This window comes from Gossypium arboreum, chromosome 2, assembly GCF_025698485.1.
Source record: "Gossypium arboreum isolate Shixiya-1 chromosome 2, ASM2569848v2, whole genome shotgun sequence".
Classification (NCBI taxonomy): Eukaryota; Viridiplantae; Streptophyta; class Magnoliopsida; order Malvales; family Malvaceae; genus Gossypium; species Gossypium arboreum.
The window spans coordinates 1,023,062-1,048,733 of record NC_069071.1 but is presented as its reverse complement, the minus strand read 5'-3'; the positions used below and the strand labels follow the sequence as shown (position 1 = coordinate 1,048,733).

At 31.8% G+C, this 25,672-nt stretch overlaps 4 protein-coding genes across 5 annotated transcripts; all 4 read left to right on the top strand.

The window, feature by feature from the left end:
* The first annotated feature begins 3,124 nt into the window (after positions 1-3,124).
* Positions 3,125-6,765, top strand: LOC108470105 (uncharacterized). Its single transcript, XM_017771321.2, has 3 exons — positions 3,125-3,540; positions 3,649-3,864; positions 6,253-6,765. The coding sequence occupies exons 1-3, from the start codon at positions 3,304-3,306 to the stop codon at positions 6,313-6,315; spliced, it is 516 nt and encodes a 171-aa protein (XP_017626810.1). The 5' UTR covers positions 3,125-3,303; the 3' UTR covers positions 6,316-6,765.
* Positions 6,766-8,059: 1,294 nt separating this feature from the next.
* On the top strand, positions 8,060-11,574 carry LOC108454601 (acidic leucine-rich nuclear phosphoprotein 32-related protein). 2 transcript variants are annotated; one of them, XM_017753127.2, is made up of 3 exons: positions 8,060-9,633; positions 10,549-10,820; positions 11,241-11,574. In XM_017753127.2, exons 1-2 carry the CDS (start codon positions 8,521-8,523, stop codon positions 10,801-10,803), a joined length of 1,368 nt encoding a protein of 455 aa, XP_017608616.1. In that variant the 5' UTR covers positions 8,060-8,520; the 3' UTR covers positions 10,804-10,820; positions 11,241-11,574. The 2 variants fall into 2 exon arrangements, with proteins under 2 accessions (XP_017608616.1, XP_017608607.1); XM_017753118.2 differs by lacking the exon at positions 11,241-11,574 and having other exon boundaries at positions 8,062-9,633; positions 10,549-11,041.
* Positions 11,575-12,778: 1,204 nt separating this feature from the next.
* LOC108482528 (uncharacterized) lies at positions 12,779-13,594 on the top strand. Its single transcript, XM_017785664.2, has one exon. The coding sequence runs from the start codon at positions 12,951-12,953 to the stop codon at positions 13,452-13,454; it is 504 nt and encodes a 167-aa protein (XP_017641153.1). The 5' UTR covers positions 12,779-12,950; the 3' UTR covers positions 13,455-13,594.
* A 1,942-nt stretch (positions 13,595-15,536) lies between these two features.
* On the top strand, positions 15,537-24,560 carry LOC108479769 (proline-rich receptor-like protein kinase PERK4). Its single transcript, XM_017782549.2, has 9 exons — positions 15,537-15,814; positions 15,988-16,529; positions 17,307-17,903; positions 17,997-18,083; positions 20,682-20,752; positions 20,846-20,922; positions 21,665-21,809; positions 21,966-22,127; positions 24,064-24,560. Exons 2-9 carry the CDS (start codon positions 16,082-16,084, stop codon positions 24,220-24,222), a joined length of 1,746 nt encoding a protein of 581 aa, XP_017638038.1. The 5' UTR covers positions 15,537-15,814; positions 15,988-16,081; the 3' UTR covers positions 24,223-24,560.
* Positions 24,561-25,672: the final 1,112 nt, after the last annotated feature.

Sequence of the window (25,672 nt, the reverse complement as noted above, 5' to 3'; positions counted from 1 at the left end):
TAATCATGAATATTACATTTTACGCATATTTTCACTCAATTTACTCTTTTGAAATTCTAATCCAAAATTTTAAAATATAAATTCCTAAAACTTCCTTATAGTATTTATATTCATTAAATATATTATTTTTTCGATAAAAATATCATAAAAATTATTGTTTTAAGAGATTACATTTTGTCTTTTTTATTTAAAAGAGGAAACGTACATTAAATCAAAGAGTAAAGTGGTCATTTTATTAAAATTACATCCTCTTCTACCGTAAAAATTAACGAATCGATGAATAATCAAATAATTATAAGTTTCATGCTAGAAGAATATTATTAATTAACTAATGCTATAATTTTCAAAAAGATTCTTTAAAGCAAAAGTTTGCATGAATAGGCTTATTATCCATTTACTTGCATTAATCTTAGGCTGAGGAGCCTAATGGGAGCTGCCTAAACCCTAAAGCTATGTTACACCTCTTGGTGTAAAGGTTGAAAATATTGAAATTTTGGGTTAATTGCCAAATGTCCCCAAATTATTCCCATATTTTATATTAATCTTTGAATTTCAAAACCTTATTTAATTTCTCAAAGTATCAATATTCTATTAATCAAATCTTCTCGTCATCTTAACTATCAATTTAGGTGTTAAATGTCAGTTTAGACCTAATATGGATTGAATTGAAAACACGTGTATACTTAATGCATGAACTGTTGAATGGCATGCTTAATAAAACAGGCACTGTTAATAAAATTAAATTATGGGTCTGATCTAAGTAGTCCATACAATAGGTCCACATATGCTTACAATTTGATCTACATCAAATTCGAGTGGAGTTTAACGTCTAAGTTATACGACTACAGTGACTAGATGACCTAATTGATACAATATTAATATTTTTAGAACTCAATTAGAAAATCTAGCCGGGATCTAAGGACTTCTGGCTAAATTAACCCTTGAAATTAAAATCCAAATGTGTTTGAACGTTTTTAATTTACAAGTTACTATTATTGTTTTACTTTATAGGAAATGTGATATGGCAGAGCAGTAATGATAGCATTGAGAGCTCAAACGCGTGCAATAGGGAAAGGGGTAAATTGTAAAAAGATGAAACACAAAAAAAAAAAAGAAAATCTCTAGGGCAGAGAGAAGATTGTAGACACTAAAGAAAGAAAAAAGTCAATCCAAAGAAGCTCCATTTAAGCTCACATGGTGGGGATCCAAGGAAACCAACATAATCATCCATATTCCAAATGTCCCCCCTCCTCTCTTTTTTTACATTTAGATCCTTTTCAGAGGGACATAACTTGGGTTTTGGTCAAGACTTGTTTGCAGCAGTAGCTAAAGTTTCTATCTCGCAAGTTCAAAAATCGGGGGCTAAACTATAAATTTTTTTTTAGGGGTAGAGATTACGCTCTATATTTTATTAGAGATAATATGTAATTTCATTATTATATTAACATATATTTTTATTATTTTTAAAAGGACTGTATCAAAATTTTATCAGGATTAAACTATAAATTTTACATTTGTTTACTTAAAATTTTATAAGTTTTCAAGAACTAAAAACATGATTCATTTCTTCCTTTATCCTTAATAGTAACGATAGAAAAAAAATGTTGGTTTTGAGTTTTCATTTAATTTTGGTAATATTATGGTTTGGGTTCTTGTGTTATGCACAAATTTAGAATTTAGTCCTTACATTTTAAATGATATAAGTCTATTTTTATAATATTATTAGTTAGTCTAAATAGTTGGAGCAGATAAAACATGTCCTAGCTCAAAAGCTTTGTCCGTGCTTATTGAAACCTTAGAAAACTTGAGCCTAAAATAATCTCGATTGAGAAAATCAAAGCCTGAGCCATGAATTGAAATTGATATGAGACAAAATTTAAAAACTTAAAAATATAATTAAGTAGAAATTAATAATTAATATAATTATATGATAATATTTAAAATAAAATGTAAATAAAAAATTGATAATTATTTAAATTATGATAATGTATTTATAAATATGATATGATTATATTAACAATAAAATTGTCCAAAGTTGAGTTAGATCGAATTGTATTTATCGAACTTGACGAGTAATTTGACTCTTGGACAAATTTAATTATACCTTAATCAACAATATTTCTATTTATAGTTTGTGCATTTAAAAATTTCGAAGTATCTTATATATTAAAAATTATTTTAATCAATTTTGTTAATTGAATAAGTTGGGTTGGTTTTGGGTTGAGTTAATTCATGTTTTAAAATATTTGGTAATTTCGAGTTTTAATCATTATTGAATTTGAATAATTTTGAGTTTGGATCATTTTGACTTATAGTTGTTCATATTTGCTAGTTGAGACATTTTGGGTTTATGCTCGAGTTCAGGTTAATTTGTGTTAGCTGTTACGGTCATTTAAATTGTCTTAAGAAGATCCAAAGATGAATTCTAAAATTTTTAGAGGTCGAAGTACAAATTTATTATTATACTAACTTATATTTTCTTAAAGTTTGAAGGGGTTACAAGGTAAAATTGCCCTTTTGAGGGGGTGGGGGAAGGCCGCTACCAGACCCCTTGTTTACTCCCTGATTTTGGGTCCAAGTTATTTCGAGTTCAAACATAACAAGCTTGGATTATTAACCTTTTACTATCAAATCGAATTACTTCAAATTAATTAAGTTTAAGTTTCCAACTAAAATGTCAATAAAGATTATTGATTCGTAACATTAATTCAATTAAATATTTAATAAATTTTATAAAAATATAAAATTTAAATTGTATAGTAATTAAATTAGTATTATAAATCACTAGTTATGGATAGAGATGTTCATAGTTCGGCCTATTTTTTATTCAAATTTATTTTTTGATCTTATATTTTTATCCAAATCACCCATTTTTTTTCAGGTGTTCAGGCCAAAGCAGGCCCATAGACATTATCTCGTTACCGACAATGAATAATGCAATCTAATTAATATCATGAACCTATGGAAACGACAACGTATAATGTCGGTAGCCCTGTTCATACGATGAATCGACAAAGTAGTCAAGTACCATCACAAAACCGTTAAATCACCCATCAAAATTCACATCGAGCGGCTAATATTTTTCCTAAAAAATATAATTAAAATAAAAAAAAGAAGCGAAATTAATCTAAAGCGAAGTGTCCCGCTAATAATAAACATACAATTAATTAATAATTTCTTCCCTCCATTAAAAAAGCAAAATCTCATACTTTTAATTTCTTAATTATAAAAAAAATACGAAATAAAATTTATAAACAAAAATTCCTGAATTATTATTATTATTCGTTTAAAAAAGAAATCGAAATGAAGGATGATGACACTCTGCCGACGACGACGGCGACGGCGAATTTGAAAAAGGAAAGCTCAGATTCATGTTTATTTGGTCGTGGCCGGTATAAGTTTTGGGCATTCGCGGCGATTTTGTTGCTGGCATTTTGGTCTATGTTCACCGGAACCGTAACTCTCCGTTGGTCCGCCGGTAATCTCAATCGTCTTTCCGATGATATTGGTAGCCCCGTTCACGATGATCTAGATGTCCTCGTACGTTCTCTCTTTTCTTATTTTTTATTTTTTTTGCATTGCGATAAAGAAAATTAAAAATATATGTATTGTGTATGTGTGTGTGTGTTTTAATTTTCTGTTTGTTAGGAAATGGAGGAGAGGGAAAAGGTGGTGAAGCACATGTGGGATGTGTACACTAACAGCCGTCGGATTAGATTACCGAGGTTTTGGCAAGAGGCGTTTGAAGCTGCATACGAGGAGTTAACCAGTGATGTGCCTGGAGTTAGGGAGGCTGCAGTTACTGAGATCGCTAAGATGTCCGTACAATATGTGGATCTTGATCCTCCTCCTATCCAATCAACGGTGAGGATTTAGGGTTTCGTTGTTTTTTTTTCTCTTTTTTGAACCATTGCTCTGATTTGATTCATGATGTAATTAATATTTGTCGTTTTAGTTTAGTTCTTTTGTTTTTTGGTGATTTTGAACAATTGTCGCTGTTCATGCACTTAAAACAGTTAATTGAACACATTAATAATTGACCAAATAAGCTGAGTTTTTGGCTAATTACTATTGGTCCCCTTAGCTTGACTAGATTTTATTTCCCTTCATTAGAGTTCGTTTTAAACCGATTACTATTTTGCTATTTTTCTATGTGGTTTCGTTTGAAATTTGATTTCTATTGAATTTGACTAAAAGAGGTGATTTCCCTTGCTATTACAATTGGCTGGTAGTAGCTTAATGGAACTTTCCTTCATTGCTATTTCATTTGCTACTTCTTGCAATGTTCTATTTTATATGCAAATTCCATTTCGGTTCATGCTTCTTCTTGTTCTTATTATTTGTTTTTCCTTTGATCCTCCCAAATGTATGATGTATATTTATATATCAGTTTATTAATTATGCCATTATCCAATGAGATCCTGAATTTGGATACTTAGCAGTCTAGTAGACACCAACTAATTTTTGGAATACTTTAGTTGTGTTCATCTTCATTTCGTCCTAGTCAAGGAAATTTGTTTCCATTTCTAGTTGAGTTGCTCTTCTCATTAGCTCTAAACATTCTGTTAGAGGATTAAGGAAGTTCAAGTCTTTTTTAAAAATAATTCACGCTAGACTGTGATGAATGCAAAGTGCCACTTGATCTGTAGAGGTGTGTGAAATCAGTTTTGTCAAAGCTGTAGTTAAATCTTTTTCCGGGCTTTTTCCCCTCTAGAGTTTGAAGCTCCAATGAAGTGACATTTGCCAAGGTGTTGCAATTAGGTTGGAATATTTATTTTGCAAAATTTTGGATGGGGGTGAATCTGTAAGGTTTTTTTCTATAATCCACACTAGACCATGATGAATGCAAAGTGCCTCTTGGTCTGTAGAGATGGGTGAAATCAGTTCTGTCATAGCTGTAGTTAATCTTTTTCTAGGCTTTTTCCCCTCTAGAATTTGAAGCTCCAATTAGGTGACATTTGCCAGGGTGTTGCAATTAGGTTGGAATGTTCATTTCACAAAATTCTGGTAGGAGGTGAAGGTGTAAGGTTTGGTGATTCATTTTTCTGTTATTGAATGCTATGGCGCATAAGGCCGAAAGGAATAAGCTTAGGTCAATTGAATGAGACCGGTGCATGTTAAAATTTTATGCAGAAAGGCAGATCCTATCAATTGAATTAACCAATATGTTGGCTCATGACAATCAACCTGTTTGACAATTGGAGCATATCTGACTTTGACATGAATTTGCAGCATGTTTGTAAGGAAAGAAACTATGAGCTGGGAGCATACTTCCTTTTCTTACCATGCATTTGATCCCCTGGCCACCTTTGGTGTCAGCACTTTCAGAATTCCAATACTAGAGCTTCTAGACTTTCTTTGTTTGCTACTATCTAGATTGCTATATATTATCCTATTAGCTATTATGACAATGGGTGTCAGCATGTTCACTTAAGTCTTAATTTGCACTCTCTTTTTAATGATTGTCTCCATTGGAATCCTTTCATTATGTAGTTAATTTTACTCTTAAGATAACATGAAACTTAATCAGTTGAAGTGCCCTCTATTCTATATAATATGTAATGGCTTTACTGCTCACATAACGAACCAATTAAGTTACATCAAATCATTTCATTCTTTCATTTACTATTCCAATTGTTTGCATTTTAGTTAATGAGCAACACATTCTAGATCTCAGAGCCTGTTTATCTATTGAAGAGCCAGGGTCTATTCCTTATTGGCAAAAGTATCATGGTGGCCCTTGTATTAGGAGTTAAATTGCATTTTACCCCTTTCACTCAAAAAATGAGCAAATTAATCCCTGTATGTTAATTTTCATCCATTTCTACTGTTAAAGCTGACGTATTTGTCGGAATAACCAGATAATTACACATGGCAGAAATGAATTAAATTTTAACAGAAGGACCAGTTTGCTTGTTGATCTAACAGGGATTAGTTTACTATTTTTTGAATAGAAGAGGCAAAAATGCAATCCAACTCCTAGTATGAGGGCCTTCATGGTACTTTTACCATTCCTTTTTGGATGTGAATAATCGCATGGTAGAAATCTTTATCATGGATGAGAATCCAAAGGGTAAAAATATCATATCCATTCCAACTTTTAAGGTGGATTTGATTATAAAGCTAGTAAAATTCTATTTAGTAACAACTGAAAGTGTAAATTCTTTATTTCATGCTGTTTGCTGTTGTATGAAACTGTGTGTGGAATTTAGTTCATATCAGCCTCGGGGTTCTTACCATTTACGTTGGCAGAGTGTAAGAGAACTGAGCAAGGGTCTGAAAGGCAGATCCAAGGTAACTTCAAGAGGTCAATGATGTGAAGAAAGTTGCCGGACCTGAGAATTTTAAATGTCTTCCCAACTTTTTATACTGTCATTTTGCTGGTGAGCTGCCCAAGTTTATCAGAGGTAATGATCGGCAAAACCGTATAGTTTTACTTTCACATTTATTCTCACAGTGACAAGCTTTGTATTTATGTAAGTTAGGTTCACGATTCCATTTTAAAGTTTTTTTTGCTGTCAATGTCTGGTCCTATGGATAGGGTGGTAAAGTTAAAACACCAACCTTACCTTAGCCAGAAGATTTTGATTTACTTATGTTCAAGTGAACAAAAAAGTTTTTAACCCATTCTTGCTAAATATGGGGAATGGGAGAACGAGATTTGAAAGGGTACTTGAATTCATATATCAGCACAGTTTTGAGTATGTAGTAGTGGATACTCTTTTTTTTTTATATATTTTTGAGAAAAAATGCCTTATCATAAAATTATTGAATTTATGCTTTTATTAGTAATTTGTTTATTTACTTGGTCTATGTTTTTTACTTTATGAGTAATCATAGTTCTTGAGTTGGTTTCACTTGAGTTGGAACATTTAACTGTAATTCTTGGATTGAATTGAAGTTTTAATGTTTCTAAGATCTCAGTTTCGGAGACTGATTAAGCCGGGAATAGGCTAGTTAAATGGGAAAAAAAAATTGGTTGATTGGTTCAACCACTAGTTTAGTTTTGAAGATGTTAATCACTATGATTTGGGGTCAGTCCATGGGAAGTCCAAAATTTGATCCAATCTATTCAAGTTCAAATTTTATCTAATTCAATTTCATTTAAAAGGTTAACAAATCGAAATTAAATTAATCTAAACTTGAATTGATTTGGACGTAAAGTGATTTGAACTCGAAATAATAAGATCTTATAACAATTGGACTTGAAACTCGAGCCTCAATGGCTTAAAAAATGAAATGCTTGAATTAGTTCATATAGATCAGTATATGAAAATTGCAGTTTTAAGTTATTCTTTTGGTAAATGATAATTGATTTAGTTGTTTATAAAATTCTTTATATTGAGATTCAGATTTTATTTTATTCTTTTACTTAAAAATACAAAAAGATAAGTTTTTATTGAACATTTCATCCATTTTATTATTAAAATTTAGATTTTATACATCAAGATAAAGTACATGTGATACGTTATATGTTATTGTCTAATTATTTTATTAACCACACTAATTTTAACAATAAAATTGGATGATATTTTAACAGAAAAATATTAATTTACTCTTTAATATAATATATATAACAATTAATTTACCCTTACTCTTTTAATTCTTTTAAATTATCTATTCTTCTAATACATTTATCAAAATTAGAATTTCATAAGCATATTTTAATTTTTTTAACCATCAGCATTTAATACAAAATCCATATTTTAAAATTTTAAATAATAATTTAATACAATTTAGCCTTAAAATTTGGTTTAATTTCGCTCAAAACAAAATTATTCCCATTGCTAATAAAAATTCGTTTCCGTTTCATGCATCGTAATGCTTAGCTAATTATCCAGCTGTCAATGGATAAACCCGAATGGCATTTCCGTAAATTTAAAAAAACTTTATAGGCAATCTTCTAATCTCCGCCCTTGCTCTTTCTTTCTGATCTACCTACATTCCTTTCCCTTAAACAAACACATCTACCTTCAATCTCTACCGTTCATTTCATCCACGTCACCGATCCGTGTCCTCCTTAATCCAACGGCTCACATTTTCCCATTAATCCCCACAAAACCACCTCCTTTGCTCTCTTAACAAAAAACCGCACCCCTTAACCCTAGCCACGAACCACGAACTTTTGGAACAAAGGAACAAAAGGAAATTGATTTTCTTTTTTAAATTTTAATTTTTCAAGTGTTTAGAACTTGAATCAGAAGAATCTTTAGCGGTGCTTTTAGCTGTTGAAATAGATTAAAAATCGAAAAAAAAATCTTTTGATCTTTAGAAATTTAGGGTTTGGGATTCGTTTATGTTTTATTGTTTTTTGCCCCAAAATTTCATAGCTACGAATGAACTTTTGATTTTTCTGCTTACTGTGTTTTTTTAGTACAAATGACGCTTTTTAATCTCTTCCTTTTAGAACCGTCCCTTTGAATCTGTGTATTCTTTAGAAAAATATCGGTAAAAGGAGCTTTGAATTTAATATTTGTTTATAGAAATAGGTATATGAGATAAAAAACGGTGTCGTATTTGATGGACGAGATCTGGGAGAGAGCCGTGGAGACAGCGTTAGACGGCCAAACTGACCACGCGGCGGCTCGAACCTTGACACTTGACGGTGCGGTGAAGTGCGTTCAAGGTCGCTTACCGCCGCCGAGCATCTTGGAACGATTTGAGAATCTTCAACACCTTTCAATTGCTAACATAGGTGTTTCGTCTCTAGAGCAGTTTCCTCGTCTTCGGAATCTTCAGAAACTTATCCTTTCCGACAATAGGATCGCAGGTGGTCTTGAGTTTTTGGTGGAAGCTGGCCTGGAATCGCTTCGAGACCTGGATTTGTCGAACAATCGGATTCAATATATTGAGGATCTTGCTCCGCTTGCGCAGCTTAAGCTTGTTTCGCTTGATCTTTATGAGTGTCCGGTTACAAGAGTTAAGGATTATCGGTCTAGGGTTTTTGCGTTGATTAAATCGCTGAAATATTTGGATAAAATGGATGCTGAGGAGAATGAAAGGCCGGAGTCTGATGAAGAGGAGGAAGATGAAGAGGATGATGATGAATATGATCCAGGTAGTGGTGAAATTGACGGTGAGGATCGGCCATATAGAATGGAAAACGGACATAGTGAAGGCGGGGAAGGGATTGTTGATGAGGATGAGTACGAAGAGAGTGATGCTGATGAAGAAGAGGCAGAAACAGGTAGAAGAGTAAATGGACAAAGCTACGAGGCTAATGGTTTTAGGATTGAGGAAGTAGGGAGAGATGATGATGACGATGAAGAAGAAGACGAGGATGATGAGGGGGAGGATAATTATTCTGGTGCTGAAATTGATGATGATGATGAGGATGAAGAAGATGTTGTAGAAGTTAATGAAATTGGGGATAGTGATGATGAGGAAGATGGGGTAGAGGATGACGACGACGATGAGGAGGAGGATGAGGAAGAAGAGGTAGATAATGATGAAGGGGATTTGGCTGAGCCAGAGAGTACGGGGCGGTTGACGAGTACAGAAGGGGAGATTGATGGCCATGAACATGGAGAAGATGATGGGGATGATGAGGATGATAATGGTGAGACTGGAGAGGAAGTTCATGGTGTTGAAGATGATGTGGAATTTGATGATGACGAAGACGGTGAAGAGGAGGTGAATTCCTTATTGCTTGCTATGATTTTTTAACCTAATTGATTTGTTTTAGTTTCTACTTTCTGCCAACTATGATTTGTTTGATTGGAATGGTATAGATAGGTCAGTAAACATGGATGCATTCATATAGGCCTTACGTCACAGTTAAGCATTTCATAAATGAGACTAGCTTTGTTGTTAGAAATCTGTTGAAAGTACCATTGAGGCCCCTGTACCTAGTACAGATTGTATATTGCTCCTTTTACTTGAAAAATGGGCAAATTAGTTGCCCTCTAATATCAAAGAGTAAACTGTTCTTACAAACATGCTGTTTTTATAGTTCTGTACATGCCTTTGGTGATTTTAGTACATACATTACTTCGAAAAATACTTTTTTTGGATTTTTAATTTAACCCCAAGATGTATGAAATGCTTTTCTTGAAATCTGTCAAAGTCAAAGTGTATCGAACTGTTGATATTTGTTGTTGTATGTTCTCCTTGCCAATGAAGGTGAATTGGGTTTTTGTCTTTGATTTTTGCTTTAATCTGATTTTGAGCAAGTTCTTTGTCGTGAAAATACACTTGTTAACTAGTTCTATGTTGCTTCTCTTGGGCCTGGTTTAAGCCTTATTGTCCAAAATATTTTTCTTTGAGGGGACTCAATGTTCTCTTTTATGTTCTTCTGGTTCTCTGACAATAATAGTTATTCCACTAAGGAGTTCATTTACAAAATCAATTGCAACTTGATTGTTGGACATTATGTTCCAATGATTGCAGTTAAAATAGTTTTGCTGCATATTATATAAACCCATTCTTTATCCATCGGAAAAAACGATTGCATGCGAGTATTGTGGTTGTGTTTTTACTCTGTTCATCCTTGTTTTATACATGATTGAGAATTATCTTTAAACTTGTTTTATCAACCGGTAATGGTAGGATGAAGACTACGGTGAAGGTTACCTAGTTCAACCTGTTGACCCGAGGAACAATGAAGAAAACAATGCAGAAGAGGAGGAAGAAGAAGAAGAAGTTGAAGACGACCATGAACTTCAAGTGCTGCCATCATCTTCGCAACATAAGAGAAAGAGAAACAACAATCAGGAGGACGATAGCAATGATGGTGAAGAAGATAACGATGACGAAGATGATGATGTTATCGAGTTTGCAAAGGCATCAAAGAAGCATCGTTAGTTTGTTCCAATTCCGGGGTTAGATTCTTTTTTCCCATATTAATGCTTTTAAAAAAAGAAAAAATCGGAAAAAACATCAATCGACTCGATGATAGATTTTAGATTGGTTGATAGAGTGAAAAAATGGTGTATGTTGGTACATGTTTTAGTTCAAAAAGTCGTTAGGGCTTTTCTTTTTTTTCCTCTCTTATATATAGACGTTATTACTTTGTTAAATTCAAATGGCAGTTATGAAGGAATTTTACCGCCTATGTTTGTCACTTCTCATGACTCAGTGAGTCAATTTCTAAAGTGGAAATTGGAGGGAAATGAGTGTGTGTTTATATTTTACATAAAACCCTTTGTAAGGTTCAAGGATTGTTGAAGTGAGTCACATCTTTGATTCATAGTGAGTGAAATGAGATTCCTGGACCAACTCACTCCTTTGGTTTATCACAGGTGTCAAGCTGTGATTGGTGGGATGTGTTTTTAATTTAAGAAGTGCAGCAAGTGGGCAATGTGGCAAGCTTTATATTGGTTAATATATAGTAAAAGAGGGATCAGGTTTAGGTGTATTCTCTTTTTACGTCTCATGTGGCAACGGGACCTTCGCATGATGATTGCCAGATTTCAATTTTTTTTTTTTTTTGAATATGATCCAACGGTTTGAGATTTTATCCATTTGGTATCTGCCATTATCACAATGAAGTTTTGTCATTTTTGTATGGTCCAATATGATTAGTAGATATTGAAGAAATTGCTTGAAAATAAAATTGCAGCTTCTTAGGTTAAATTCTGTTCAAAGTCTCTGTGCTCTACTTTTCAGATTTAAATATCTAAGTACAATTACTAGCAAATTTAACCGAAGGGGTTAACAATTAAACTTAAAATTTGAATTTAAAAAAAATAAATAGAGGGACTAAAATTTGAATCCCTATAAAATATAGGGACTTTTGAGCATGTTTTAACTATGGTTATCTATCCAATGTTTTAATGATTTGGGCCAGTCTGTGAATCATTAGTCAGTAAAGCCCAATACCGTCACGGTCTAATCGTAGCTAAAATATTGCGTTTTGATGGCACAATTTCTCTTTTTGGCCCATTGCTTATTTTAATTATGTATTTCAACTGTTTCCAACCTCTCTTAAGGGTAGATTCATAAAACTAGATAAAAACTTATTGAATTTGAAATTGAATTCATTCCAACTTTAGATGAACTAAATTTAAAATGATTTGACTCGAACTTGATTAAAATTATTTGAATTTATAATGATTAAGGGTGATAACGGTTTGGTTTGGTTCGGTCATACTTATTTAAATTTTTTGAATAATTCATCATAAGTTGATTTGTCACAGTTCAGTTTTTGAATTTTTCTATATTAAATTTTGTTTTAGACTTATTTTGATGAAATGAGTTTTGTTTCATGACTTTTAAATATTATTTGATAAATTTTCAAGGGTTTTTAATAAATATAAAAAAATTTCAAGAATTTTTAAATTATTTAACTATTTTAATTATAATATATTTATTTTATATTATAAAATTAAAATTAATTATATATTAAATAAAGATAAAATTCGGTTTGATTTAGAGTAAATGTAGTTTTGAACTTATATTTTAAAAACTGTCCAAATATCTTAATTCTGGTCGGTTTTTACTCAACCCTAATAATGACCAAAGTCTCAAATTTGAATGACTTGAAAACAAAACAACATGATCCCAACTTGATCCGATTCCAAAATATCCGAACTAGAAATTATATAAAGATTATCTTAAACTAAAAATAATTCAAACACAAATATATAACTTGATACTAACCTTAAATTCAAAACAATCCAATATCAAAATTATCTGAAATTGAAACTTCCCAAAAAGCAATCAAAATGGGTTGTAGCTCGCACAAAAATTAAGCTTCTATTTCCCATTAAGCTAAATAAATAGAGATGGTATCTCATATTAATTGAAAAAAAAATAAAAAAATAAAAATTCCAAAGATAAATGGTGAATGGCTTTAGTTCATTTGTGACCAAGGGGCAAGAGCCAAAGAGCCTCTCTAGTCCCCACCTGGTCCGTTTTACTGATATGGATAAGGTCCTAAAATACTAGCAAAATCACCACCAGCACCAACCACCTACCAAAAAAACTCCTCTCTTTCCTCTCTTCTAGCCATGGATGCCTCAAAAATGCTGCTACTATCACCGCCATCAATCTCCTTACCTTCACTAAAACCCCATACTTTCATCCTTACATATAAAAAACCCAAGTTACACACCCCACTCAAAGTCCTAGCCATGGCGAAGGACACCAGTGAAAGCGGCAATGGAACCATAGACAAAGCCGCAATAGCCGGTGGCTTGGTTGCCAACCCAGTGATTGCTTGGTCCTTATACACACTCAAGACTACAGGGTGTGGTTTACCCCCTGGACCAGGTGGTTCCATAGGAGCACTTGAAGGTGTTAGCTACCTAGTTGTGGTTGGGATTGTGGGTTGGTCTTTATACACCAAAGCCAAAACTGGTTCGGGTTTGCCTAATGGACTTTTTGGGTTGTTGGGAGCAGTTGAAGGGTTATCGTTCTTATCATTGCTAGCCATTGTGGTTGTTTTTGGGTTGCAGTTCTTGCAGAGTGGTTCCATTCCAGGTCCTCTTCCTAGTGATCAATGCTTTGGGTAAAGAAGATAATGTGGTATAGGGCCATTGCTAGTCTTATCTTTTGCTGTGTGGCCATGGTTAATTTACTATATATAGTTGATTAGAATGTGCTGCTTAAGGATTCTAAAGAGGTTAAATCAATAAAGAACTTTTTGGTTTTACATTTTGTTTCACTAGAAAATTGCATAAAATGTTTTGCTTATTTTCTATATAGCTAGATATGATTAGCATTATTCTATTGTTTTATGGAACCAATGTATCCTCGAAAACAAATCTTTTCGAGGTTTATAGCCGTCTTTTTCAACAATAATATTTTTAAAATTAGAGTTCGAATTTTCCCATTAAAAGTATAATGTACTTTCCCATTACATGCAACATATGTTGGTTATTTTATTGTTTTTTAAAGATCAATTCTAGTGAACTTATTTAGGGATCAAATCGAAATAAAGTTAAATATAATAAAATTCAATAAACACAAATAAAATTGATCAACATCGAATTCAATTTGTCCATGAAATAGGTATATACATGCTCAAAAATTGATCAACATGTTTTAAATATGCTCTACAGTCTAAAGTTCCAACTAATGATTAAGTTAAATGAAGGGTTTATTGCATTCTTAGCTCCTCAAATCTACACTTAAAGGCCTAAGGTATGATGAAATTGAAAGCAATTTAACATAAAAACTACAAACTTTGAGTACTTCAATTGGGTCTCAACAAAAATATTGCAACTTCATGACAACCACACACAAATCTATTTTATGTACTTCCCAAAATATTGATAGTTGCATTTGCTTACATCTTTCAGAAAACCGATGTGAGTTGGGTGTGAATTGATTGAGCTTGATATTTGGACCTTGACTTCAAACAGTTCTACAATAGGAAAGTAAACTTTTAAAATGGATCAATTTGGTCCTTATACTATTAAAAAGAATCAAATAAGTTTGAATTGTAACAAAGTTAACATTTACTGTATAGAAAATGTTTTGAAATTTTTTTCAATTGTAGTTCAATTTCAAACAAAAGTTTTCATTTACAAAACCATAAGAACTTTAAAAATATTAACTCTATTAATCAATAAATGATATTATTTAAACAATAAATGTTGACTCTTATTCCAATTAGGCCTTATATGATTCTTTTTATAGTATAGAACCTAAATTGATTAATCTAATAGTAAAAGGACTAATTTGATTAAATCCCTATAATAAAAGGACCTATGAGGTACATTTACCGATTCTTAAGTTTACACGTTTATTAGTGAGTTGCTATACCAACCTTTATGATGGATTTAAGGAAGAATTATATGAACTATAAAAATATATTCTACATAATCAGGGGTGGGATGAAATGGGCATATTTATGTTTAAGCCCTTCTACTATTTAATATTACAGTTTTTTTTTTGCATAAAGATTTTAAATTGAACCCCAACATTTTGTATTCTTATCCTGACCCTAGCCAAAATTTTCTATATAAACTAAAAAATAGGCAGTAAAGTAGGAAATAGTAAAAAGAAAGTTAAAATATGTTGTTAGTCCTGTACTTATATAGAATTTAAGATTTAATCTTTATATTTTAAAATTTAAAATTCAATCCTCTTACTTTTTCAATTTAAAAAAATCTTAACTCAAATTATTATCATTGTTGGTAGTTTCTATCAGAATTTGTCAACTTACCATATTTATTTATTGTCAATCATATGCCACATCATATGAGGACGACCTAATCAAACTTCCAAGTTGACAAATTTTGATAGAAAAATATTTACGATTTTAGTGATTGAGCTAAGATTTTTCAATCGGTTAAAATATGACATAAGTCCCTATACTCTTTGTAAATTTATAAATTCAGGTCCAACTATTAACATTGTTAGAATTATTTCATTAAATTTAGGTTCATTATAACGCTATTTTTTTAGTTACATAGCTACCAGTTATTATTATTATTTCAAAATGTAACACCAACACAATTAGACCTGAAATTTAAAATCTAAAAAGCAGAGCAACTAAATTCTTTGAAATAAAAGTAAAAATTCTAAATTTGTAAAGAGTACAAGGACCTATCTCATATTTTACCTTGTAAATCGAAAAGCAAGAGGGATTGGTTTTTATTTTTTTAAAGCATGGAGACTAAATCTCAAATTTCATCAAAGTATAAGGACTAACAAGATATTTCAACCTAAAGAAAACTGAAAAACAATAACTAACTACCAAACTAAACAAGGGTGGCTGAAACACAAGAAGAGGTTAAAAACTCCTGCTTTGTCGGAAACCACCGGCGAAACGACAGTGACTCCTTTCTTTCTCCAATGGCAGTTTTTATATCCAATCCCTCTCACTTTCCTCTCAGAATCCCCTTTCATTTTCTTCTTCTTTCAGGTACTCTTTCCTATTTTTCTCTGCAGATTTTTTCATCATTGCATAACAAATAATGTCATTTGTATATTACAGATTGTTGAGCAAATAATGTCATTTGTATATTACAGATTGTTGAAGGTTCTTCAACAATCAATAGAACCCATTTTTATATATATTTTTATTTAATTTTTCAGGGTTCTTCTTCAATTGTTTTGTTTGATCCAATGGAATAAAAAAAGGGTTCGTCAGAGGATTCCTCCTAATACCAAAAAAAAAGGGAAAAGAAAAATGGAAGCATCCTCTGAGTACTCTTCATCTCAAGGTCCTCCAGCACCGACATCAGGTTCATCACCAAAAAGCTCTTCGCCGTCGTCGTCGCCGTCAAAATCGCCTTCTCCGCCTTCGCCTTCGACATCGCGTTCGCCGGCGTCACCTCCTCGGTCGGTGGCTTCTCAAAAGAACGATGGTAATTATCAATCTCCTCCGTCTGGTAAAAGTAGCAGCGGCAACGGCCACAACCACCATTCTCCTCCACCTCGTAAAAATGGTAGTAATCATCATAAAGGATCAGCACATCCCAAAAGTTCATCAAACAAGGGCGATGTGGATGGGAAATTTGTTATAATAGGAGCAGCTGCAGGTGCTGGATTGTTGCTTTTTGTTGTCGTTATTTTCTTTGTAGTTAAATGTGGACGTCCAAAGAAGAAGAAACAAAATCCACAATTCCAACCACAAGGTAATTTAAACGTACAATATACAGTCAATATCATTCTTTTGTTTGTTTCCCGAGAATCCTTTATTTCTCCATGGATGACACTATGAAAAAAAAAAAGGAAGAAAGCTTGGGATTTTTCCAAGTGCTCACCATAAAGCTTGCATTGCCATGAAGAAGGGTTAATTCCTTCGTAAATTTCTCTTATCAAGGAAAAAAAAAAAAAAAGGAATAAAGGTAAAAATACCCTCCAATCTTTTTCAATTTCGAAATTAAGCAAATAAAATATTATAAAATAGAGTATTTTAATTTCTTGTAATTTCGAAAAGAACAATGAACTTAATGATTTTCATCCGTTGTGCATTAATTTGATTGGCTAATAATAAATTTAGCCCTCAATGTTGTTGGTTAAATTTGTTGAAATTGACACAAATATGTAAACATCAAGAACCAAATTTGTTATTATACCAATCAATTTTATGTACAATTAATTTTTTTACATGGATTAAATTGCTTTGATTTTTCTAGAGGGACCAAATTGCTCAATTTTGAAATTGAGAGGGACTAAAGAGCTATTTTTACCTTTGTGAAGGGATTAAAATAAGCTTGGTTGAGCTGGGCCCTCGAGACCGGCCAATATTTTAAACATGCCTAGTGTTTTTTTAAGCCTATATTTTGAGTCTAATGTTTTTGTTCAAAACCCTCTTAAATTTTAAGACAAACCTTTAAACTTGTACAAGTAACCTAACTCATGAATAAATATACCAATAAATAACTTCAATTATGTGACTTATGTTACAGGTAGCTGTGATCCACGTTATTATAACACAAATGGGGGAGTACCACCACCAAATGGCTATGGTGGCGGCAATGGATGGAGTTCGTCATCCCCAATGCCACCACCAAGTGGTGGCAATGGATGGAGTTCATCATCCCCAATGCCACCAGGACCAATTTTTAGCGGTTCAGGAAGACAAATTTATAGTGGTTCAGGACCAATTTATAGTGGTGAAGCAACAAGCAACAATTTCTCAAGTCCATACCATCAACAAATGCCACCACCACCCCCAAACTTTTCTATTGGGTTCAACAAAAACAGTTTCACTTACGAAGAGCTTTCGGTTGCTACAAACGAATTTTCTCAAGCGAATATGATCGGTCAAGGTGGTTTTGGATACGTTTTCAAAGGTGTATTACCAAATGGAAAAGAAGTTGCAATAAAGTGCATGAAAGCTGGTAGTGGTCAAGGAGATAGAGAATTCCAAGCTGAAGTTGAAATAGTTAGTCGAGTCCATCATCGTCACCTCGTGTCACTGGTCGGATTTTGTGTTGCCGGCGATCAACGAATGTTGGTCTATGATTTTGTTCCGAACAAAACATTGGAACATCATCTTCATGGTAAAAAAAAAACCTAATCCCTTGCTTCATTCATCATACATTTTAGGGATTTGTTATGAATTAATGTTGTCCTAAAAACCATTACAATTACAGGAAAAGGTGTTCCAGTCATGGATTTTACTTGTAGACTTCGTATTGCATTAGGTGCTGCTAAAGGACTTGCTTATCTCCATGAAGACTGTAAGGATTTCCTAACCTCTTTTCTTTTTCTTTATATTTTCAATCTGCAACTCTAGTTCATCTTATCGGTTTCGGATTTTGGAATTAAATTTTAGGATTCAAAAATTTTAGAAATTTAATAAGAATTTCCTTTTAAAATTTGATGGGTCGAATTAAAATTTTTAAAACTTTTGTTAGATTATAGAAAAAGTAGGGTTTCTATTCTTTTTTGGTCAAAATTAGTCATTAATATTTTCTTGAAAAAAAGTTGGAGCAAAAAGAAGTTCGGGCCCTAATATAGAAACAATTACCAAGTTTAGGGATTAACTTGGTCGAAAAAACTTCAAGGTCCAATGTGAGCACAATTGTCTAGTTCAGATCCCAATGTAGAGACAATTTTCAAGTTTAAGGGTTAACTTATAAAAAAAAAAGGAGTTCATACTAGAGGTGATTATGGGCCGGACTCAAGTAAATATTTAGGCCCATTTGCTAAGCTCAGGCTCAGCCCAGCCTAAAAAATAGGTTTAAAAATTTATCCAAGCTCAGCTTGGATAAAAATGTTAAAACCCAAGCTCGATTCGACCCGCTCATATTAATTTTTTTATATTATATTATTTTTACATAATTTTTAAATATATATAATACATCAAAAATACTAAAAACATTAAAATAATATTTCCGAACGAATTAAAAATAAATTTTAAAAAATATGTATACTTAAATAATACTAATATAAATGCAATTTGATAAGAAAATATCTCTAAAATAATAATAATAATTAACAATAAAACAAGTGTTATACAATATTAAAACAATAACAATAAAATAGTAGCAACATAATAATGAAATTGTATCAAAATAGGGAGAAAACAACAAGAAAATATCATTAAAATAAAAAAATAACCATTTTTTTGTCATTTAGTGAAATCGGGCGCCGGGTTGGACTTGGGCCAAAAATTATCTTGCTCGAGGCCCAACTCATTTTAAAAAACAGATCTTATTTTTTTGCCCTAATCCCCCACTTTTTAGTTCATATCTTAATGCAAAAACAACTATCAAGGCCCAAAAATACAATAACCCTACTTATTTTAATAAGTTTTTTCAAGGTCTAGAAGATTTTAACTATTTTTAGTATTTTTAATTTTTATAAGATTATTTAATATATTTTATTTAATCATGTAAAAATATTGTAATATAAAAATCACTTAATATTTCATGAAATTTCGAATATTAGTCATGGAAAATTTTGTTGGAGTATTCAAATTTTAAATAAAACCAAATTCAAAAAGAAATAAAATAAAATTTGGGTCAATGATGAAGCAGGCGAAAAACCTGTTATTTCTGTCATGTTATTTTGTATATATTTTCATAAATTTAAAATTTAATTTTAATTTTTTAATGAGAATTTAATTTATTTAGTTTTAAATCTCAAAATTTAGATTTAATTATTAATTTAGTTAAAAGTTTTAGTTAAATTTTTGGTGTGACATTTTTTAAAAAAAAATCTCACTTAGTAGCTAAGTGAAAAAAATGACATTGTAATGGATAAGAATTTTAACAGTGTTAACAATTGGACTTACATTTTTAAATATAAAAAGTAAAAATAAAAATTCCTTAAAATAAAAAATACAAAGACTAAATTTTACATTTACGAAAAATACAATGACTTGATGAGGAGGAATAAACTCTCTTATTAGGAGAAGTCTTTGAAGCATCATTCACTAAGCAACTAACCTGGACATTGAATAGTAGACGTGTTGTTCTCTGGGTGTCTATGCTCGATTTTAGCCTCGGGTTTTTTCTCCCTACTCTGAAGAGAGCCCAAAGAGGTTTACGAAGTTTAGACGAGAGTGCCTAGGTCCACCAAAGAAACATTTTATCATTTGGGCCTTGATGGGGTTTGAACCCAAGCCCTTAAATGGTAAGAACACCACCACTTGGCTAGCCAACCCAGACATTCTCGTCTAAACTCTATGGACCCTTTTAGGCTCTCATTGAAGTATAGAGACAAAAACTCGAGGATAAAACTGAGCATAGACACCCCGAGAACAATACCTTTATTGTTCGAGGTCCGAGTTGGCAACTTAGAAAACGATACTTCAAAGACTTCTCCTGATAAGAGAGTCGATTCCCCCTTAACAAGGCACCTTTTTGTTGAGGGGGAGGTTGATCTTGGACACTCAATAGTAGAGGTATTGTTCTCGAGGTGTATATGCTCAGTTTCAGCCTCGAGTTTTTCCTCCCTACTTCAAGAAAAGCTTGAACGAGTTCACAGAGTTTAAGCAAGAATACCTAGGTCCACCAAGGAAATGATTTATCATTTTGGCCATGGTGGATTCAAACCCAAGCCCTTAAAGGGTAAGAACACTACCACTTGCTAGGCCTAGGCACTTTGATAAACTTTGTGAACCTGTTTAGGCTCTCCTTAGAGTAAAGAGACAAATTCGAGGCTAAAATCAAGTATAAACACCTTGAAAATAATACATTTACTGTTCAAGGTCCAGGTCAGCTACTTAGAGGACAATACTTCAAAGACTTCTCCCAATAAGAGAGTTAATTCCTCATAAACATAACTTATAGCTTATTTTAACTTTCTTATTTGTTGGTTGAACGATGCAGGCCATCCTCGCATTATTCATCGTGATATCAAAGGTGCCAATATTCTTATCGACAACAACTTTGAAGCTATGGTATCTTTTCTTTTAGAGATTGAAATTATTTTTCTAATGCACCTTTTAAATTCAATTTTCAAAAGTACCAATATTTTTTTAATAAACTTGTAGGTGGCTGATTTTGGGTTGGTTAGACTCACTGCTGAAAACCACACACATGTTTCAACTCGTGTAATGGGAACATTTGGGTAAGACTTTTCTTTTTTTTTTTTACTTCTATTATAATAGCCCTTCGATTGAGTTGATGTCATAGGTTATGAGGTATCAATTCAATTGGGAAAAATTGAAAATACCCTCACTTTTCAAAATAAATTTGATTATTTTGAAGGTGTTTTTGACATTTTTTATATCTTTTACATAGAAAAGGGCCAATATACCATTTAGTAGTATATTTGGCTTCAATATTCAATTTGATACCTGAGTTTTTTTATACCAATTTGGCTTCAATGCTCAATTTGGTACCCAAACTAAACAAACATCATATGTCCAATAAATATTTGACATGTGTGCTCTAGTAAAAAAACCATATGTACTTAATTGGGACAAAAGAAAAACTTAGGTACTAAATTGAACATTGAATTCAAACTTAGGTACTTTTATTGGACAAAAAAGCTAAGTATCAATTTGAAAAAACTTGGGTACCAAATTAGGACAAAAAAACCTTAGGTACCAAATTGAACATTGAAGCTAAATATAGGTACCAAATAGTATATTAATCTTATAGCAAAATACACGCAGACATCCAAGGCTTTTAATTTTTCACAATCATACTTTACCATTCAATCGAAATCTAATTTATTATTCACATAAACTTTTATAGATACATTTGTTACATATTTTATTTTTCACTCACATCGTAAGTGTGCCACAATCAAATATGTTGTATCCACTATTAATTTTGACTTTTTTTTTTTTTGGTTTCTAATATAGGTACTTGGCTCCTGAGTATGCTTCAACTGGCAAGTTAACAGAGAAATCAGATGTTTTCTCATTCGGGATTATGCTCTTAGAACTCATAACTGGAAAACCACCTGTTGATCTTACTAATAAAATGGAAGACACCTTGGTGGATTGGGTATATTCTCTAACTTAACCTTTCATTAACGATTTAGTTCAGATCGATTTTAGAATAAACTCATGATTACTGAATAATATTTGGGTATTTTAAAAAACAACCCACATGTTTAATATAATCAAACTAAATTGAACTAAATTTCAAATTTGTGAATAGGCTCGACCACTTTTGGATCGAGCACTTGCGACTGGTAACCATGATGAGCTCATTGATCCACGTTTGGAGGGTAACTATGACCATAGTGAGATGCAACGCATGGTGGCATGTGCTTCAGCTAGTATCAGACACTCAGCCAAAAGGCGCCCTAAAATGAGTCAGGTTTGTAATCATCTCTACCTTCCATAGATGTTTATAGGTCGAGATGGGTCAGGTTTAAACCATATTTATGTATGGTATTAATATCACATATAGTTGCATAGCCTACTTTAAATGTGGGTCTTAAAAATTGTCCATAGTTGTCTAAAATAGACCGGATCAACCGATTAGACCAAGAATTGACCAAGGTAACGATTTAGAGAAAAGCGTCAAACTGGTTAACTTGCGAACCAATTATACCAGTTAAACCAGGATAAAAAAACAAGTTGAACTGTGGTTGAACCAAGCTAGAAAATCGATTGAACCGATTTTTTTATCTATTTAAAATTTTTTAAATTATTATTTTTTATGATTTATTTAGTCAAATTGTACGAACCAGTCGGCCATTGGTTCAACTGATTTGACCACTAGTTCAGTTCTGAAAACCCTAATTTTGCCCAAGCTCACCAATATTTACAAATAAGTAACTCAAACTCATTTAAATCTACCCTTATTTTTATTTTTTAAATATATATTACTTTTATTTAATACTTAGTTTTTATATATATACATTTCTTTTACTACTATTATAATTTTTTTCTCATTTTTATCAATTTTTAAATATAAAGAAATTAACATATTTCCTAACATTTACATTATAGTATAATATATATTTAATTTTCATATTATATAAAATACATAATATATAAAATATATATATATTATAAACTTGAAAATGGATTAAGTTGAGTCTAGACTAAATATGTCTAAATTTTTGCTCAAACACATTTCTTGAACTTAATATTTTTGTTCGACTCCTAAATATGGAATAGTTCTTCAAGCTTAAATGGATAGCTAAATATATAGGGTAAATATACCTTTTGATACCTAAGGCTTTTATGGTCCAATTAGGTACTTAAACTTGACTTTAAGGTTCAGTTTGGTACCTAAAGTTTATTTTGGTCCAATTAAGTACATGAACTTGGCATCTTGATTTAAAATGGTACTTAAACTTGACTTTTTGGTCCAAATTAGTACTTACGTTAAATGACTTGTTTGAACCAATTTAAACTACGAAGCCAAATTCAACTAACAACTTGGATCAAAAAAAGTTTAGGTGCCAATTTGAACATTGTGGCCAAGTTTAGGTTCCTAATTGGATTAAAAAAGCCTTAAGTACCAATTTGAACCTTGCAACCAAGTTCAGGTAACAAAATGTATATTTACCAAGGTAGTCAATACCGCACCAATTGATGCACTGTTCTCTACTGGAACTGGTGTGTATCGCTACCAATCTGCTTTGATGTACTGTTTTAGATTCATCATATTTTTGAATAAAAAAATAATATATGCATATAAAAATATTTACAAATGTCTAGTGAATTATATTAAATAAATTTCAAATATAAAATATTCATGCACCCGTCAATACACAATGTTGGTAAAAAAATTTACTATTCATTATCATAATGATAGAAAGTTAGAGATTTTATAATTTTTTTAGTATTTTTCATGCACCAATCGATACATAATATTTTGACTGGTTACATAAACTTTATTACTGAAATGGTGCACACCGATCAGAATCGATGTGAAACTGACCATACCGGTATTTACCCCAATATATATACTTTGTTAAGTGTTTTTATGTGCCTGTCCTTCAAAAAGGCTAATTTTCCTATTTATATGATACAGTCCCCTAGATGTGACGTCCTAAATAGGCCCATGCAAGCCAACACGTAATGTACTCTAGGATTAACACGTGTTCCCTAAATATAAGTTCGCTTGCATGATGATGCGAACACCCCATGTGCTAGCGAACTATGCAGACTATCACAACTGGATTAGGTCGATCCCAGTTAGGTACACGAATTGTGGGTCGGTATATGGCAAACACCTTAACATACTGTATTAAATTTTTATCACTATTTAATGAAAACATGTCAATCATTTGAACCAGATTGTACGTGCATTGCAAGGAGATGCAGCCTTAGATGACTTGAATATGTGGGTAAAGCCAACCGATAGCAACATCAGTTCCTTAGGTTTACCAAGCCAGGAATTTTCAAACAGTGAATACAACTCATCTGGTGACATGCAGAATCAACGTCGTTCTTAAGCATGTTGGAGCAAAAACAAAACCCTAAAGAAGAAAAATAAAACAAAACATTGGACAACAAAACGATTTTTTTACATCAATGTATTTTGGTTTTTTTATCAAAATTATTTCCAAGACATTTTGTTGCTTTGGATCATTGTTAACTTAAGGTGGTTTTTTTTTTTTTTTACCTATTCTATCGCTTTCTTTTATTTATGCATAGAGTGGGTAAGAGGTGAAACCACAAAATTACTTTAGGGAGGGCAATACTGAATAATAAATTTTAAGAGATCAAAATATAATTTTATCATTATATTAACTTGTGATTGACTAAATTTAAAGGGCCTCTCTATAGAAAATTTATTATTTTTGCGAGGCCAAGGTCATTGACAGCACCCTGGAATGGACCATGTATGGTGAATATTGATCTTGCTTATGAGACGACCATGATGATCAATTCTATTTTGGCTGGAACGCTTCGTTTGGGTATTAAACTAGAACAACCAAGGGCAACACTCCCCTAAAATGGGAAAATAACAAATTTTTCCCTTTAGATTTTATAGAATTATATATTAGTAAATGGTTAATTTTGCACTTTGGCTCCCAAAATGATAAAATTTTAATGTAATCCTTTAAAATTATAAATATGTAAGCTAATGCAATGATGAAATTACAATTTAGTTCTTATAAAAATAAATAACTTAATTTTAAGCCCTCAAAAAAACTTTCTAGTTTTGCCCCTAGAAACAAAATTTTTGGGTCATGTTCATCATGTAAGAAAAGAGAGATTTAGGCTCTCTTATATTTTTACTCAAAGTAATCTAAATAAAAACAAACTCAAAATTATTTACAATCTCCTTTTAATTAAAATTTTTAATTACATTTACTTTAATTAATTTAAAATTCAAATAATTTTTCTTTTAAAGTTTCAAACCAAAACTCAAACTAACTCCAAAAAATTACTAGATTTCGATGTTAATGGCCTTCGTCAGCCACCGTACTCTACCACCGGCTGTCACTCACAGATAGCCATTTGAGTCTAAATTTCATCATTCTCTTGTTTTCAACCTCTCTTTTCATTTTTAGCATTTATTTTTTCAAAAGAGCACTAGATTTTTGTAGATCTACAAATAAATGTTAAAACTTCAACATCAAATCTAGGTGCTTTTTGCCGTCGAGTTCTCTTCAAGTTTCAGTATATTCCTTCCCTCTTTATAAGCTTCTCTTTCACTATTTAGATCAACTAAACAATACTAAAAAATCTATTGTTGTTTTGGACAAAATTTGGGTTAATGATTTTATTTATTTATTTATTTTTGTACAATACGATAATTATGATATGAATATGCATATGTGGTAATGGAGGGGAGGATTTTAGCCATAATTATTTGTATCGGAAAGAAAGATGGAAGAGGTAAAAAGATGGTGAAGAAGAAGAGAGAGGAAGAGAAGAAAGAACCTGAGAAAAAAT